Raw genomic sequence first — 14,631 nt, 5'->3', positions numbered from 1 at the left:
AGTGGTCTGCTCCCCTTAAATGAAAACGCTCACACATATAAACACTGCTTGAGTGTTTGTTGATTCGTCAACTATTTGTCTACCGATTGCCAAAGAATGATTTTGGAGAAAAGACATAATTAGAAGACTTAGGCTAGAGTTCATATTATGTTCTAAGCTATTCTCCTGACAGTATGTATTAGGGGAAATAATTAAATAAGCCCATCTTGACCAACCAATAGGCTTATTATGAGTAATCTAAAAATAGAATAAGAATATCTCTAGTTTTATACCTATAAATTTGTGGTCGAGCGCAATTAGAACTTCAAATAAGCATGGTCTAAGTGAATTTCCGTGGTGAATGGCTGAGAACAAAATTAGGTTCTTTAGCGAGATGGGTGAGAAAGAGAAAAAGGCATTTCGAAGAGAATGAGATTCGGAACAAAAATGAATTTTCGTGATTCGGAACAAAAGATAAAAGTCAGAAGACGAGATGAAAGGAAAAGAATAGAAATATAACATAAAAGAAGAGGAAGATCGCTGAAAGGGAGAAAAAGAAACAGGATAGCTTTGTGATGAACGGAACAATATTTTCTGAGCAATGAGTATTAGTTGATGCACAAATGTCAAAGTCAAAGTCAAAATTTCTTTATTGCCATAATAACATAAGTCGCGCTCATGTTACTCTACTTTGTACTCTACTTTAACGCAGTTTTAACTGAGTGGTATAGAATACGCATAATAACACTGACGCAATAAATAATGTACGATTCGACAGCAGGTGCAGTACTATGACACAACTGGGCGAGCTCATTGTAATACTAAACCAGCAGGCGTCACGGTGGAGTGGGCGTTGGCTTGGGCATTGCAATAAGTGCACAGCAGGTACTAATGCAATGCTGGCGTGGAGTTGTCAATGTCACCCACGACGAAGTACGTCTAGTATCAGCCTACTTCGTCATCAAATTGTAGACCTATCGTTGGACGTAGAAACACGATAAATCCATCATTTAAAGGTCGGTTTTGCTATCCTTTGACCTCTTGACCATAAACAAATAGGTTTCTTCGTTTGACTAAAGTGCAGTGCCGGTTTTAGCACTACTAGCGCCCTGGGCGAGATTTCTTCGGCGCCCTCTAACTGCAATTCAATTACATACGAAAAAAAGGTACCGGCGCCCCTTTTCGTACGGTGCCCCTGGGCGGTCGCCCAACCGCCGCGCCCTACCCTAACGCCGTTCCTGCTAAAGTGAATATGTTTACGAAGTTTCCCAATATGGCCTTTCCGTAACAAATATTCATTGTCTTATTTCACGAAGTTAGGGCTAAGAAGCCCTCTCTAACACTTAACCCGGGAACCAACACTTAAAGGTGACTTCCGAACCACCACCAACGGCCGGGCAGGCGGACTGCTTGCAAGGACAGGATCGCTCAGCGGTCACCCATCCAAGCAGCAGTCACGCTCGACGTTACTTGATTCGGTTTTATTGCGATAACCACGGTACCCACTAGGCTGCGCCCTCGGCAAGGAGTTTTCACAGTCAAAGAGATGACGACTTGGTAAACTACACGGTTCTTCAATACTTTAAATCTTCTCAAAAAATGATACTAAATATTTTAGGTTCAAAAACATCGATGAAAGTTAAACCTGGAAAATAATACGCATATCAAACAAACTTTGATTTTATTTTGTAGTCTTTATGGCTCATGCATGCCAAATATATAAAATAAAACACGTTTCGAAAGGAAAAGTCTTAATTAACACTGAATTAAGTAGCTAGCCAATCAAATAATTAGTGAGCATGCCGTCAAGGCCGTCGGAGCCAAATTACCATAGGCCATAGAAGAGTGAGCAGGGCACAAGAATGCGTGTAGCCGCCAACACCTCCGCAACTTCCTCTACTCTCCACTTAGTCTTCCTTGCCCAATCTTTCACGGTTTGGAAACCGCAGCGCCGCTAACGACGGCATAAAAACCGCTTGAAAGTGAAACATTACCATAAACACTCGTTTCTAATGCAAAGGGCCAACACGATTCAATACCACGTTTTTTAAGAACGGTAGCTAAGCACTATGTATTTATTATACTAACCTTCTTTAAAAGGAAAACAGTTGAAACCCATTTATAAATTATTTGTTACCTCCTCGCCGTGAATCGAAACTGAGACTTCTGATTAAAATAGCCGCAGTCTTGCCCTTAGCTAGGGCTACGGTTTTGACAAATGAATGGCTTTTGACAAGCAGTAGTCTTATGTGCTTGGAAATTCCTCTCAGCTGGAGTTCTTTGCACTGATCCTCCAGACCTTCAGGAGGAAAGCCCTCTCGTTTGAACGTCAGTCTCATCAACGTCCTTTCTAGGTCGTTATATTATTGGTTATAGTGTTGTAAACCCCTTATCTTCTATATTTTTGTTGTTATTTGAATAGATTACCTTATATAGTCTATTAATGTTATTTATTATCACGAGCTTAGTTGTTGCTTTATGTTTATGCATGTTTGGTTGTTACTGTTATGTTTGGTATTGCTATTATTGTTAATACTGTTTTGTTATTATTATTTATACGATTTTCCACAAATTGCCACTATTTGTTTGTTGAATCTTTTTTTTTCGTTTATTAAGTTTACATATTGATTTGGCTTATTGTTGCACATGGCGTGCTTGCAACAGTTATTGTTTTGTTCCTTGTTGACACTCTGGTATTGTTGTTCTATAATTTATATTGCCATCTTAATATCCATATATGTAAAATTGTGTATTAGCAGTTGATAAATACATAAATGACAAGCCTTAACTTTAAAGATTCATCAACTAACCTTAAAGCTGTTAAAGATACTAACAAAGTCTGCCAATTTGAACCAAGTAACCTTTAATACTGATATTTTGTGTGACTTTGTTCTATGAAATCGTCAGAACTAGATATAATACTTCAATTAATTAGATTAAGTAAAACATTTTAAAAGAGATAAATAAATAATAGTGGCCAACTTCAATTAATAACTACACCTATAAGGGTACACATGAAGTCGTGGATTGCGTAAATTAAAGAGTAGCACATTTGTACATCCTAAACAGTGTCCCTCTCACATTTTGAAACCAGGGGACGACATCACCTCCACAGGACCAGGCAACGTGAAGAAATCAACATTCCCTACACTCGACTGAGTCTGGTAAGGGATAGTTTCCCCAACCAGGCCAACAAACTTTTTAATAGGCTACCGGCCTCAAGTTATGTGAAGTTCTGGATGCGACAAAATTCGAGTCGATGATGAAAGACTGGTTAAAGGCGCGACCCTTGTACTCCATCAATCCATCAATGAGTTCTTTGAGGAGGATTTAACAACCTTGACCGTGTCCACCGCCATGGAGTAGTTTGTAAATAATTTGTATATAGGTTTGTGTTGTGTGTTTTAAATTTGAAATTTTATTGACGCAGTCATTGCAGCTCTGCTGGTATTAGATCAAGAGGAAGGTCTATTAAGGTATTTGTCAGTTACAATTGTTATCAGTTAAGATACCCACCCAGACACAATTTACCCTCATAACTTTTACATCCTTGCACTGATTTCGGTACAATAGGTGAAAGGTATTGGATGGCTTATTTTATCAGGTGAAAGACAGGGTTCTCTGCTCCAACCTCGGAACCATCGGTGACTTCCGAGTCACGAACAATAGGTTCCCTACCTATCACCTGGTTTCAATCCTTCTGAAGTAAAGTAAAGTAAATATGCCTTATTTTACCAGGCGAAGTTAGGGCTAAGAAGCCCTCCCTAACACTTAACCTGGGGACTAACGGCTTAATGGTGCATTCCGAACCACCACCAATGGGTAGGGAGGCGGGCTGCTTGCAAGGACAGGATCCCTCACCGGTCACCCATCCAAGCAGCAACCACGCTTACTTTGCTTGACTTGGTTATTACGCGAAGAGACCGCCGTACCCACTGACCGCGCCATCGGATAAGACTGACGAAGACAGAGAAGATGTGTCGGCTCCTCTTCAAATAATACGCAACGAAAGTGACCAGGAAGATGACCGGTAGGAGATCTCAGAATCACGCACTATCCGTATCCTCAACAACAGGTAGCAATAAAGATTACCACAGAATTACTCCACAGCCGACTATTACCGAACGGGCATTCCCCGTGGACAACGATTGCTATCTTTATATTAAAGAGTGTAATTTACTGTAGAGGAAAGCCATAACAGGAGCATTTCCTGGAGAGGAGATCAGAGAAGAGTATCTATCTCTATACCAGTGAGCAATGTTGGGCTCTGGCGCAACACAATCCAGCTACTAGTAGAAGAGTGGTTTGGCAACCGGCCGCGACTACTTTCATCCACACAGTAACTGCCACGGGCTTTAGTGCACTCACAGCCAATCAAGAGGGCATAGCGCTATCATTAAAGCCTGCTCTGGTTCTGGTTATATGTTGGTCAACAGGTCGAGATCCATCACTCACAAGTCTGTCACGACTGGCGCTTTGATAATGACGGGACGTAATGTGATTATAGCCCTAAAATAGACGAAATTAGGATGTACTGTAAATTATTCTAATCGCGGATAAGACCCATCTGGGCGCTCGATGGATGATCCAAGAGTCAATATATATTAAAACAAGTATGGTAAATAATGGCACCATAAAGTTCTAGCTAGGAGCCGAGTGCCAGAGAACCCTGATTTTGGTGGAGGTCGAAATGGGAGTGTATCGAAAGGGTTAATAGTACGAAACAATGTTTTTCTCTCAGATTTATTGTGTCAGTGTTATTAGTATGCGTTATAGATAATGCATAATAACACATAGTGGCCTAGAGACCACTCAGTTAAAACTGCGTTAAAGAAAACTACATTTGTGACATCAACTAATTCAGCATTGCTAAAAAAATATTGTTTCGTTCGCACAAGAAGCTATCCTATTTATTTTTCTTCCTTTCAGTTATCTTCCTCTTCTTTTATGTTATTTTTCTATTCTTTTCCTTTCATCTCGTCTTCAGACTTTTATCTTTTTTTAAAATCATTAATATTTCTCATTCTCTTCGAAATGCCTTTTTCACTTTTCCATACAATAACACTCATCTCGCTAAAAAACCTATATTTTGTTCTAAGCCATTCACCGTGGAAATACACTCAGATCTTGCTTATTTGAAGCTACACTTAAACCGACGGGTAACCTCAGAAATAACAGTTGTATTACTATTAGACACCTAGATAAAAACAGCGAAAGTCGCTAATTTAAGGGCCAGTATACGATTAGTCGATTTAATATTTATTTACGTTTTTGACGGTTGAATTTAAGTGAGTCAAACCAAGAAATATTTTTAACTCTTTTGATCCTTTTCCATTAAAACCTTTCTCTATTGACAACCTATTTCTTTCTTAGCGAAAATTTCACTATCGTTTTCCAAATAAACCAGATTGTTTACTTACACTATGCAAATCGGCTATGGACTTGTCAAGTATAACCATGAAAATAAGTTCCAAACTTACCTAGTATATTGCTATTCCAACTATTGGCAAATTATAGTACTATTGGCGCTATTAGGCGTACACCAGTTTGGTTTTCGAACGTTTCCAAAGACGGTATTTTAAATAATAATAAGTTTAATTAATTCAATTAATAATAAGCATATTTAAATATACACAATTATTTGTGTACTCTTTACCGAATTGGAATCAGTTGGAATGATGTTAAAAATAAACTTAAACATTTTTAAATTATGGTCTTTTCAGGTAAACTAAGGCTATTTTATGTCTTCCTTGACATAAGAGATATGACATCCTTGACATTGAATAGTCCAGGAGACGTAATACTCATTCAAGGTAAAAATTTTGGCCAAATTTGTAATTAGGTCCATGAAAACCAGATGTATATAAGAATGAGAATTTGTATAGTATGTACATGTGTTATAATTTCACATAATAGCACGTTTATTAGCGATTCTTGAAATTTCATTTTTGAAACAAGTATTATTTAAGATATTACAGTTTTATAATAAACTATTAGTTAATGAAAATAAATTTGTGTAACAAAAAATTTTTTATTGAAAAATGTATATGAAAATAAAAAAATAAACTGTATAATTATGTTCAGTCTTTTTTATATGGGCCTAACTACAAGATACTGATTAGAACTTTATATGCTTTACATTTATTTTGAAATTATGACATTTTTCAATATTTTCCAGTTATCAGGAATGGTATTTTAAAATAACTAAGGCTAAAGATGTTATGACACTAATGTAACCTAATATCGACTTCACCACCATCGCGTAATGTTCTCTACTGTTCTAACTCGCTATTTTCGAAAATAACTATTGCTTGAACTTGTAATAGAACAGAAAAGGAGTTAACTTTTACCTTTTCTAGAGCTGTAATGCTAGAGAATACAATATAGCCTACTTTGCATATAAATAAGATGAGCATCGTTCTCTGGCGAACATTCAGTAGCGAAATCTAGCAGCGTCCGAGTCAGAGTTACTAGCGAACCTATTGGCCGATACTAACTCTAACTACTAACTATCTTGGTTCATGCAGATGAATCACTCAGCTGACGCCCAGAAAGCGAATAGTTTTTTGTGCCATAGCATATATTTTCTAAGCACAAACTACATAGAGATTCCTTTATCATTTAGATATACAATAGTAACATTAGACTGTTACAAGTTAAACCACAATTATGCTAGCATAACTGTTTATTGACAATGAGTGTCTTAAAACTACCCTTAAACTTGCAGTATTAAACGAAGCGGTTTCTCCTATGACTTATGAAGCAAATCAGTATGAAACCAAAAACAAAAAAATGATCTCAACAACGCTTACCTGCGACAAAGTGGGGAACGCTTGCCGTAAAAACCCAACGGTCCTTTTATCCCGCACTACCGCGGCATCATTGGTCGATTCCAATGACAGCTGATCATTTTCCTGGAACAGACAAAATTTGAGGTTAGGAAAGACAGAATTTGCTCTCGCATTAAAACATAGCAGTAATTAATAGAACAATAACAATATGAGATATTTCAACAATGTATACACAATTATAATAACGTACTAAATTTAGTAAACAGCCAGCTGAAGAAACGTTTTAGTGTGGAATGCAGAGACATAGATGTTTATCGATGTGCCGGTGGCCAGTTTTAGAGGAATGAGGAGTCATAAACATTCAAGTATTTGTGACTAAGATCTTCAACAGATTTTAGAGGAGGCTACATCATTAGTTTTGTTCCTTTTTTGTAAGATTGGTATGATATCGCTTGCTGAAAATGTATTTAAAAATTGATTTCTTTAAAGAACATATCATATCATATCATACTCATATCGTACATGCTTAGGCGAAGGTCATGTTGAAACGTATCAACCAGGTATGAAGATGATAGATGATCGATGTTGCAATAAACAACATACAATAGTTATTCGGTTGGAATTTTATCGATTGTTTCGATTGTTTTTATCAAATGAACAATTCGATATTACAATTTATTTAACACATGACTTTAAATTATTAATTATTAATGTATACAGGGTGGCCATGGCCCAATGTTGAGAAAAATGAGAACTTCCCAGTTCAAGTCAATTTTTTGACATTTCTGGAGATTCAGACCCATCAAAAGTGAGCCATACTTACTAAAAATGTCGTATTTCGTAGTAATAAAGTCGAAATGTATCGAAATGTCATAGAAGTTTTAAATGTTTTACGAATTGCTCATGTTTTATTAAAAAACGAAAATAATGTTTCTCTGGGTATGTGTGAAGAATAAAGGCTTTTAATTTCCGAAATTTAGGTTGTATTATAACTCACAAAAAATGTAATACTATGTAATGGCCAACATATATATATATATATATATATATATATATATATATATATATATATATAAAATGTTTAATGTAAAGAATAAAGAGAAGAAGTAATTTTTTTGGGAAAATGTGAAAATGCTGATGAATTTAATTGAATGTCGAGACTGAAAGTTCTGGGCGAGTGGTCAGAGAAGTTGAGACTAACAGACCATCTTTTTGTTTTTTGTACCGCTGGGATGTGCACCTGTCTGGGGATATTCCTTTCCTCCATTTCACAAAAGCTGTTGTTCTTTGCTATCCAGGCAAGCTGTAAGTATTTATTGCAAAGTATCTCTAAAATGTAGGTCTAGGCTAAATTTGGTTTCGCTATTGTTAAATTATTTTTAATGTGTTAATCTTGTTATTACTGTATTATAATTCTTTTTCGAACGATTATTATATAATATCGAAGTTGGGTAATACATCGAATCGTTCGATAACAACAATCGATTACCGAGTGTAGGCCGCTTATTAAAGTCTTCCGGCACTTATCGAGATCGATGTCGAAGATGATCTTGAGTAGGTGAGATTATAGTGACGCAGGACAAATCTGTAGGAAATTAAACATTTCCTGGAATTTTCCATGACGTCTGTGTTGGTTGTACAATTAATACGTACAGCAAGTCGACGATGGGATAAACACAACGTACTATTTTACTGTTTCATAAGCTGAGTACCGTACATAATTGGCTGAGCGTCAGCGAAGAGATCTACAATTCCTTTAAGTCAAGTTCTACATTAATTGTGTAAATTTTCACATCCTTATTTTGTTTCCCACATTCCTGATTTCAAACGTGGTCCAGTAACTCGTATCTTACCGTAACAATCCTTGTTTTTTCATGCCTGAGACCGGTTTCGATGTTGAAACACCATCGTTAGTCAGGCTTGTAGAAAGATGTAATTATTTATTTCCTCGCCAGATTATTGATGTTAAAATTACATTAAAACAAAACACACGCATAGACGCAAGGGTTTAAAGGTTTTAAGGTTTAAAGCCTTACACATCTTCTAACAGGTTACTAACTAAGCTCTGATTTTCCCATACTTAAATTACGCTGTGGCAATCTAGGGATAAGAAAGAACTAATTCTAAATGTTTTTTATCTTACATAAGAAGGCATTGCGGATTATTGCTGGAATTAGTACAGAGTCTTGCAAACCTATTTTTAAGAAGTTCAAAATCCCAACTTTCATATTTATTTATATATTTTACACCCTAATATTTTAAAACAGAATCGTAGTACTTTTATCCCACAATCTAAAAACAGGCTTAGAAACAAAAAAAAAAAATATTCCTTTCCACAGTACCACAGTACATCTTTTTCAATTACACTTATACTATTATGCCATAGTATTGTCCAAGGCCCTACTTGAATTTTTAAGGACAGAGATCTAGATAGTTTTAAAAGGAAACTTAAGGTATTTTTACTAGAATTCTTTTATTCTGTACAAGGACTACGTCATGTACAGTGTTAGTTAATAATAAATTAAATATTATGTTTGAATGGTTATTTTGAAGCAAGCAAATGCACGTATTTATGTTTCATGGAAATAAAGAATATTTGAACTTTGACCTAATAGGTTGGCCAATCATAACCTAACCTAACTTTTTTGACATACATACTGATCGTAGGGCGGTTTCAGAAGCAGCCATCTTTCTTTTAGCCCCAATATTAAACTTCAAATATTTCTACGTTCTTATTTTTAGGCACACAGCTAGGTCAGATATCTCATAATAATGATGTAATTTATAAGCGCCCAAACGGTTTTTAGTTAAAAAAATGTATAGTTATTAAAAATAGTTGAATATTTATTTATAATTAATGTCTGATCATTAAAGAAATATAGACATCAGAACAAACCTCATTAGGGTTTAGATGCGTATTAAGGTTATACTTTTAAATGAGACATCTCTTATAATGTTATAACTTAAAATGAGAACGCAACAGTAGACTAAGTTTAATATTGTTTTTACGGGATACAACTCAAGGTCGTTTTCTACGGTCAGCTGTTAAGACACAATACGTTTATGTCATATCAATCAATCAATCAATCAATCTTTAGTGCAGAACATGATATACATGTATAGCAAACGTCGATATTAAAAGTGCAGAGCTAAAATTTTATACATTCTCCCCACATTAGGATCACATTCACACATACAATTCAACATTCGTGCATCTTATACCCTTTGCAAATTTTCCACCTACAGCGCCGAAGTCAATCTCCTCTTTGGGCGATCTCCCAATCAAATGTAAAAAATTTGGTAACATCATTGTATGATGTAAGCTACCCATAGGCTAATAACCATCATGATGTAACTTGAATAATACCCATTTGTTTCTTTTATAAAGGAGGGGCAGATCCCCTTTTAAGCTTTATTCTGTCCGTCCTCATTTGCCACTGGCCTGTGCGAGGATCTTATCAAACAGAGTAAAGGGGAGTGTCAATACAGTACAAGGTAGATGATACTGATAAAAAGTACTTCGGTTACAGATAGGATTTGAACCTGCGCTATCTCTAACTCAGACTCAAAGTCCACTCCTTTCTTACTCTTAATTACTGTGCACTTTTACTAGCTAATTTTTACTCGTATAGTTATGGATGATATATATAATTTGCAAGATATAGTTAATACGCACCTAAGAGTATTTTATTCTCCAATATTTTTATAAGTTACTTAGGAAATACACCAAACATGTTTGTACTTCGTAATTTAAATACTGAAAAAGTGTACAAATTACAAAAAAGTCTGGATGTGTGTTAACTATAGATCAAGTAGAAAGGCTTATCAAAGACAAAGTCAGATCTCAAAAGGGGTGACCGGGCTCTACGAGCTTCTGGATCCAAAAAGGGTCAAAGAATAGCAGGCCAAAAGTAGAAGGAGTAAAGTTGCATGAGGTTTAATACTGTACTAAGGGAAAAACCCCTAAGGGAAAGGTCGCTTCACGTCACAGCTGATCTTAAAGAGTTATGATACTGAAATAAATAAATAATAAAAAAAGAAAATTGATTTTACCTGTAACTGAGGTTATGACGCGTGACGATGTACTCAAACTGTCTCTATGGCCTATATCCATATACCATGACCTAGTAAGCATCTTTTATGTAACTTTTTAAATAATTTAAAATCGACTTTTACAAAGCAACTTTCAAATATATTCGGCAGCCTATCATCACTTTGAACCAAACAAATGACGTGTACCGGAAGTGAACCAGTTAGTGGCGCCAGCCCTGCGGCCACCTGACGACTAATGGTGGCGTTAGAACAGGCAGCGGGGACCGGGCGTCGAAATTATGCAACACGAAAGTCGACTTGTTCTTGGCACGGACCGGTGCATTGGGCTGGATATTTGTGGCGTAAATTACAGACAAACATGTGGACTATACAGTGTGTTCCAAATGTTATGCACATTGAAGGGATCTTGGAAAGATACAGCAAAGATTATGAAGGAAACAGGATTTTTCCGGACATTTGCCATCGTCCAGTGGAACAAAAAATCAGTAACACTACGTTTCGAGATCTGCAATCTGATCTCTTCTTCAGGTAAATAAGTAACCTAACACATGGTGGTTGAGATTCCTGACTTACGCGTGTCACAACGCGTGTCTGGTATGATTTGTTTATTTTAACATAGTGTACATAAATCGTGTATATATTGTAGTAAAAGTGCACTTTTTTTCTTCCGCCATTTCTATTTCAGTTTGGTTAGAAAAACCGGCCAAATTTTATATTTTAATTAGTGTCATTTCTTCCACTCTGTGGTCAAAAATGATGTTTTCCTCATTTTCTGACTCAGGGGAAGTTATCTTAAAGAACGTTCTTACCCGTGTCACAACGCTCTCTATGATTTGTTTATTTTAACTTAGTTTAATTATGTGTTAGGTTAGTTATTTACCTAAAGAAGAGATCAGATTGCAGATCTCGAAACGTGGTGTTGACTACTGATTTATTGTATCTCTAAACGATGGCAAATGTCTAGAAAAAATCCTGTTTCCTTCACAATCCTTCCATTGTCAAAAGTAAACTTCAAACAAAGAAGCAAAGATTAAATGGGCAAAGTTGTGCGTAATAACAAGACCAACAAATTAATGTCGTCAAGTTGACAAACCAAAATAAACTTTACGTATTAGTCTAGTTTGTGTTTTTTTTGTTCGGTATGTGTATTTGAAACTAACATGCTATTTTGCAAACCAATTACAAAAATGTCATAAACAGTCATTTTTAAAAGTAAAGTAAAGATGTCTTATTTTACCAGGCGAAGTTAAGGCTAAGAAGCCCTCTCTAACACTTAACCTGGGGACCAATGGCTTAAAGTTGACTTCCGAACCACCACAAATGGCCGGGCAGGCGGGCTGCTTGCAAGGACAGGATCGCTCAGCGGTCACCCATCCAAGCAGCAGCCACGCTCGACGTTGCTTGATCTGGTTATCTTGCGATAACCGCTGTACCCGCTACACTGCGCTTACTTACTTTGGCAACTGACCCTTTTCTTACTTTAGACTGACCTTTTTGATAATTTCAATGTTTTAATAAACAGCTGATTCCATCACTGTGTGCAGTAAAATATCAGTCAGGTTTACCAACTATCCGAGTAGTAGAATTGAAATTCCCTTCAAACAACCATACAAAACACGGTGTTTTATGAATTGTTTGATGAAAACCACGAGGAAAGCATAACATACGAGTATATGAAATTTTTGAAATTGAAAAAATTTACTTTCTTTTGATTTAGTAAAACATGGGTCGTTCGTTGCATTAAAAAATGGACTCACAACCCCTATACCTCCTGCTAGCTGGTCTTGATTTAAAAAATATGATATTTAAAAACTAAAAGAAATTCTATGCGGATTTCATATAAAACACGTTTCAATATAGGTACTAATAAGAGTGCTATGGCAGTTTGAAATCTTTGACCAAAATCAGTTTTTTTGAGCGCAGCGAGTTATTACGTAAAACTTTTTCCATTTAATCTTTGTTGTAGCTCTTATATTTTTCAAGATTCCTTCAGTGTGCATAAAACTTGGAAAACACTGTATAACGTTTGGAACGAAATGGGTCAACGAACTGGACCCTATTCTTCATCCTACGTAAAACATTTGGGCTAATAGATAGCTGTTGAAGAGTTTTCTCAAATGTGTTATAAAATTGCATGCACTGGGCTATTGGAATTCGGTACTGAAAATCTAGGGTCGTTTAAATAATCTTGGGAAAATTTTATCAAAGTCCTACTAAGCTAATCTCGAATCCTTAATATTATTCTCCCCAGTCTTCCGCCGTCACTGGTACATGTGACATGTGCTGTGTAGTGTTCTAGTTGTGTATAGTGACATCTGAAAGTTGTAATAACAAAGTGGAAGCAGTAATCTAGAAGCTGAGAGCCAGTTTGCATTATGTAAGCACAGACTCTGGTTTTCTTGACATCGATAATGGAATTTCCCATAAGAAATAAGTCGATCGCTAGCTGAGCTAGTTTTGGAACAGGTCAAAAAGGGGAGTATTTAAAGGGTTAAAAATGAAACGATACTGTTTTTCTCAGATCACATTTTTTACCTCGATACTCTTAAATTCAATGTCATACACGTAGTGAAATCAATCATCGTTAAGCAACCATGTAAGAACCAAGTACTTATCTATTGGTCTGCTGGTGATATAACTGTTATTTAAGTGTGTGGCTGTTGGCTTTAAGTGTATTAGATTAAAAAAGTCTCCTGAAAAAATCTATCGTTTGATCCTTTTAACTATTTTAATACCCTCCCATTTCGACTTCCTCCAAACCTAAGGTGTCTGATAATCAGTTTCTTTCTTACGGGTTTTCTATCGAGCTCTAGAAAAACCAGTTTGTATGCTTACACAATGCAAACTGGTTCTCTACTCCTAGAACAGAAAAGAAAGGCAACACAAAATAGTTGTTATTGTTGTTTAGTACAACAATCGCGTGCAGTAAATTTACTTCAATACAAAGTGCACCGGAACTGGGCTAATACTTGTATTACTACTAATACTAATACTAGGGTTTAGTTTAGATAAAGTACTGTACCAACACGACTGACAAGGCTGGGCTTATTGTTGTATTATTGTTTTTTTCATAATATGAAAAAAAATGCTTGAGACCCAATTTTTTCTGACAAATTTTAATTACAAAGTATCACAAGATGAATAATGTAGTCATATATTAACGAATAAGCAATTAAAATTTACAATCTACGTATTTTTATTAAGTTTTCAATAAAATCCTTCATTGATCTTGGATAAATTGTGGAAATTAACGAGTTGTTCGGTTTAGCGACACTTTCGAACCACAAGTAAATTTGAGATATTTTAAAATGTAAACATCACTAGCTTCTTTGAAGCTCATACTAGTTGACTACTAGATACTAATGGTAAAGTGAACAAAATACGTTTCTTATAAATATTAGACAGGGAGATGATGAATGAAGCACTGTTAAGTGTTCCGGATCTTCCGTCGTGAGGTTATAAAAGGTCTATCACTCACTTGGCCCACAACGTGGACAAGAAGTATAACCAGCTTTGTCCAATAAACGGCTACTTGTCGAACAATAGCGGCGCGTGCGATTCACCTGAGCGTTAAACTGCCATTCACAAGCAGGCCGCGTGGACGCAAGGCTGCACGTCGCGTCGGTCGTCGTATGACGCAAGCGTTGTGTCAGCGGCCGCGGCCGCCTCGTTGACGAGTGACGATCCGGTCAACTCAATCGAAGAAAAACCAAGTAGAATAGAACGCGCAGAAAGATCATAGAGCGAAAACGATGCGGAAGGAAAATAAAATTAGAGACCATTCTTATTAATTAAAGTGTAACCACTG

At 36.2% G+C, this 14,631-nt stretch overlaps 1 protein-coding gene across 2 annotated transcripts in view; it reads right to left on the bottom strand.

Annotated features, from left to right (window-relative positions):
* Window positions 1-14,631, bottom strand: part of LOC124363207 — a 71,279-nt gene that overhangs the window by 36,127 nt on the left and 20,521 nt on the right. For both annotated transcript variants that reach the window (XM_046818365.1, XM_046818368.1), the window contains exon 2: window positions 6,792-6,893. In XM_046818365.1, the coding sequence (XP_046674321.1) occupies window positions 6,792-6,893 (102 nt within the window). The remainder of the gene's footprint in view (window positions 1-6,791; window positions 6,894-14,631) is intronic.

Source organism: Homalodisca vitripennis, chromosome 5 (assembly GCF_021130785.1).
Source record: "Homalodisca vitripennis isolate AUS2020 chromosome 5, UT_GWSS_2.1, whole genome shotgun sequence".
NCBI classification, from domain to species: domain Eukaryota; kingdom Metazoa; phylum Arthropoda; class Insecta; order Hemiptera; family Cicadellidae; genus Homalodisca; species Homalodisca vitripennis.
This window is presented reverse-complemented; position numbering and strand designations above follow the sequence as displayed.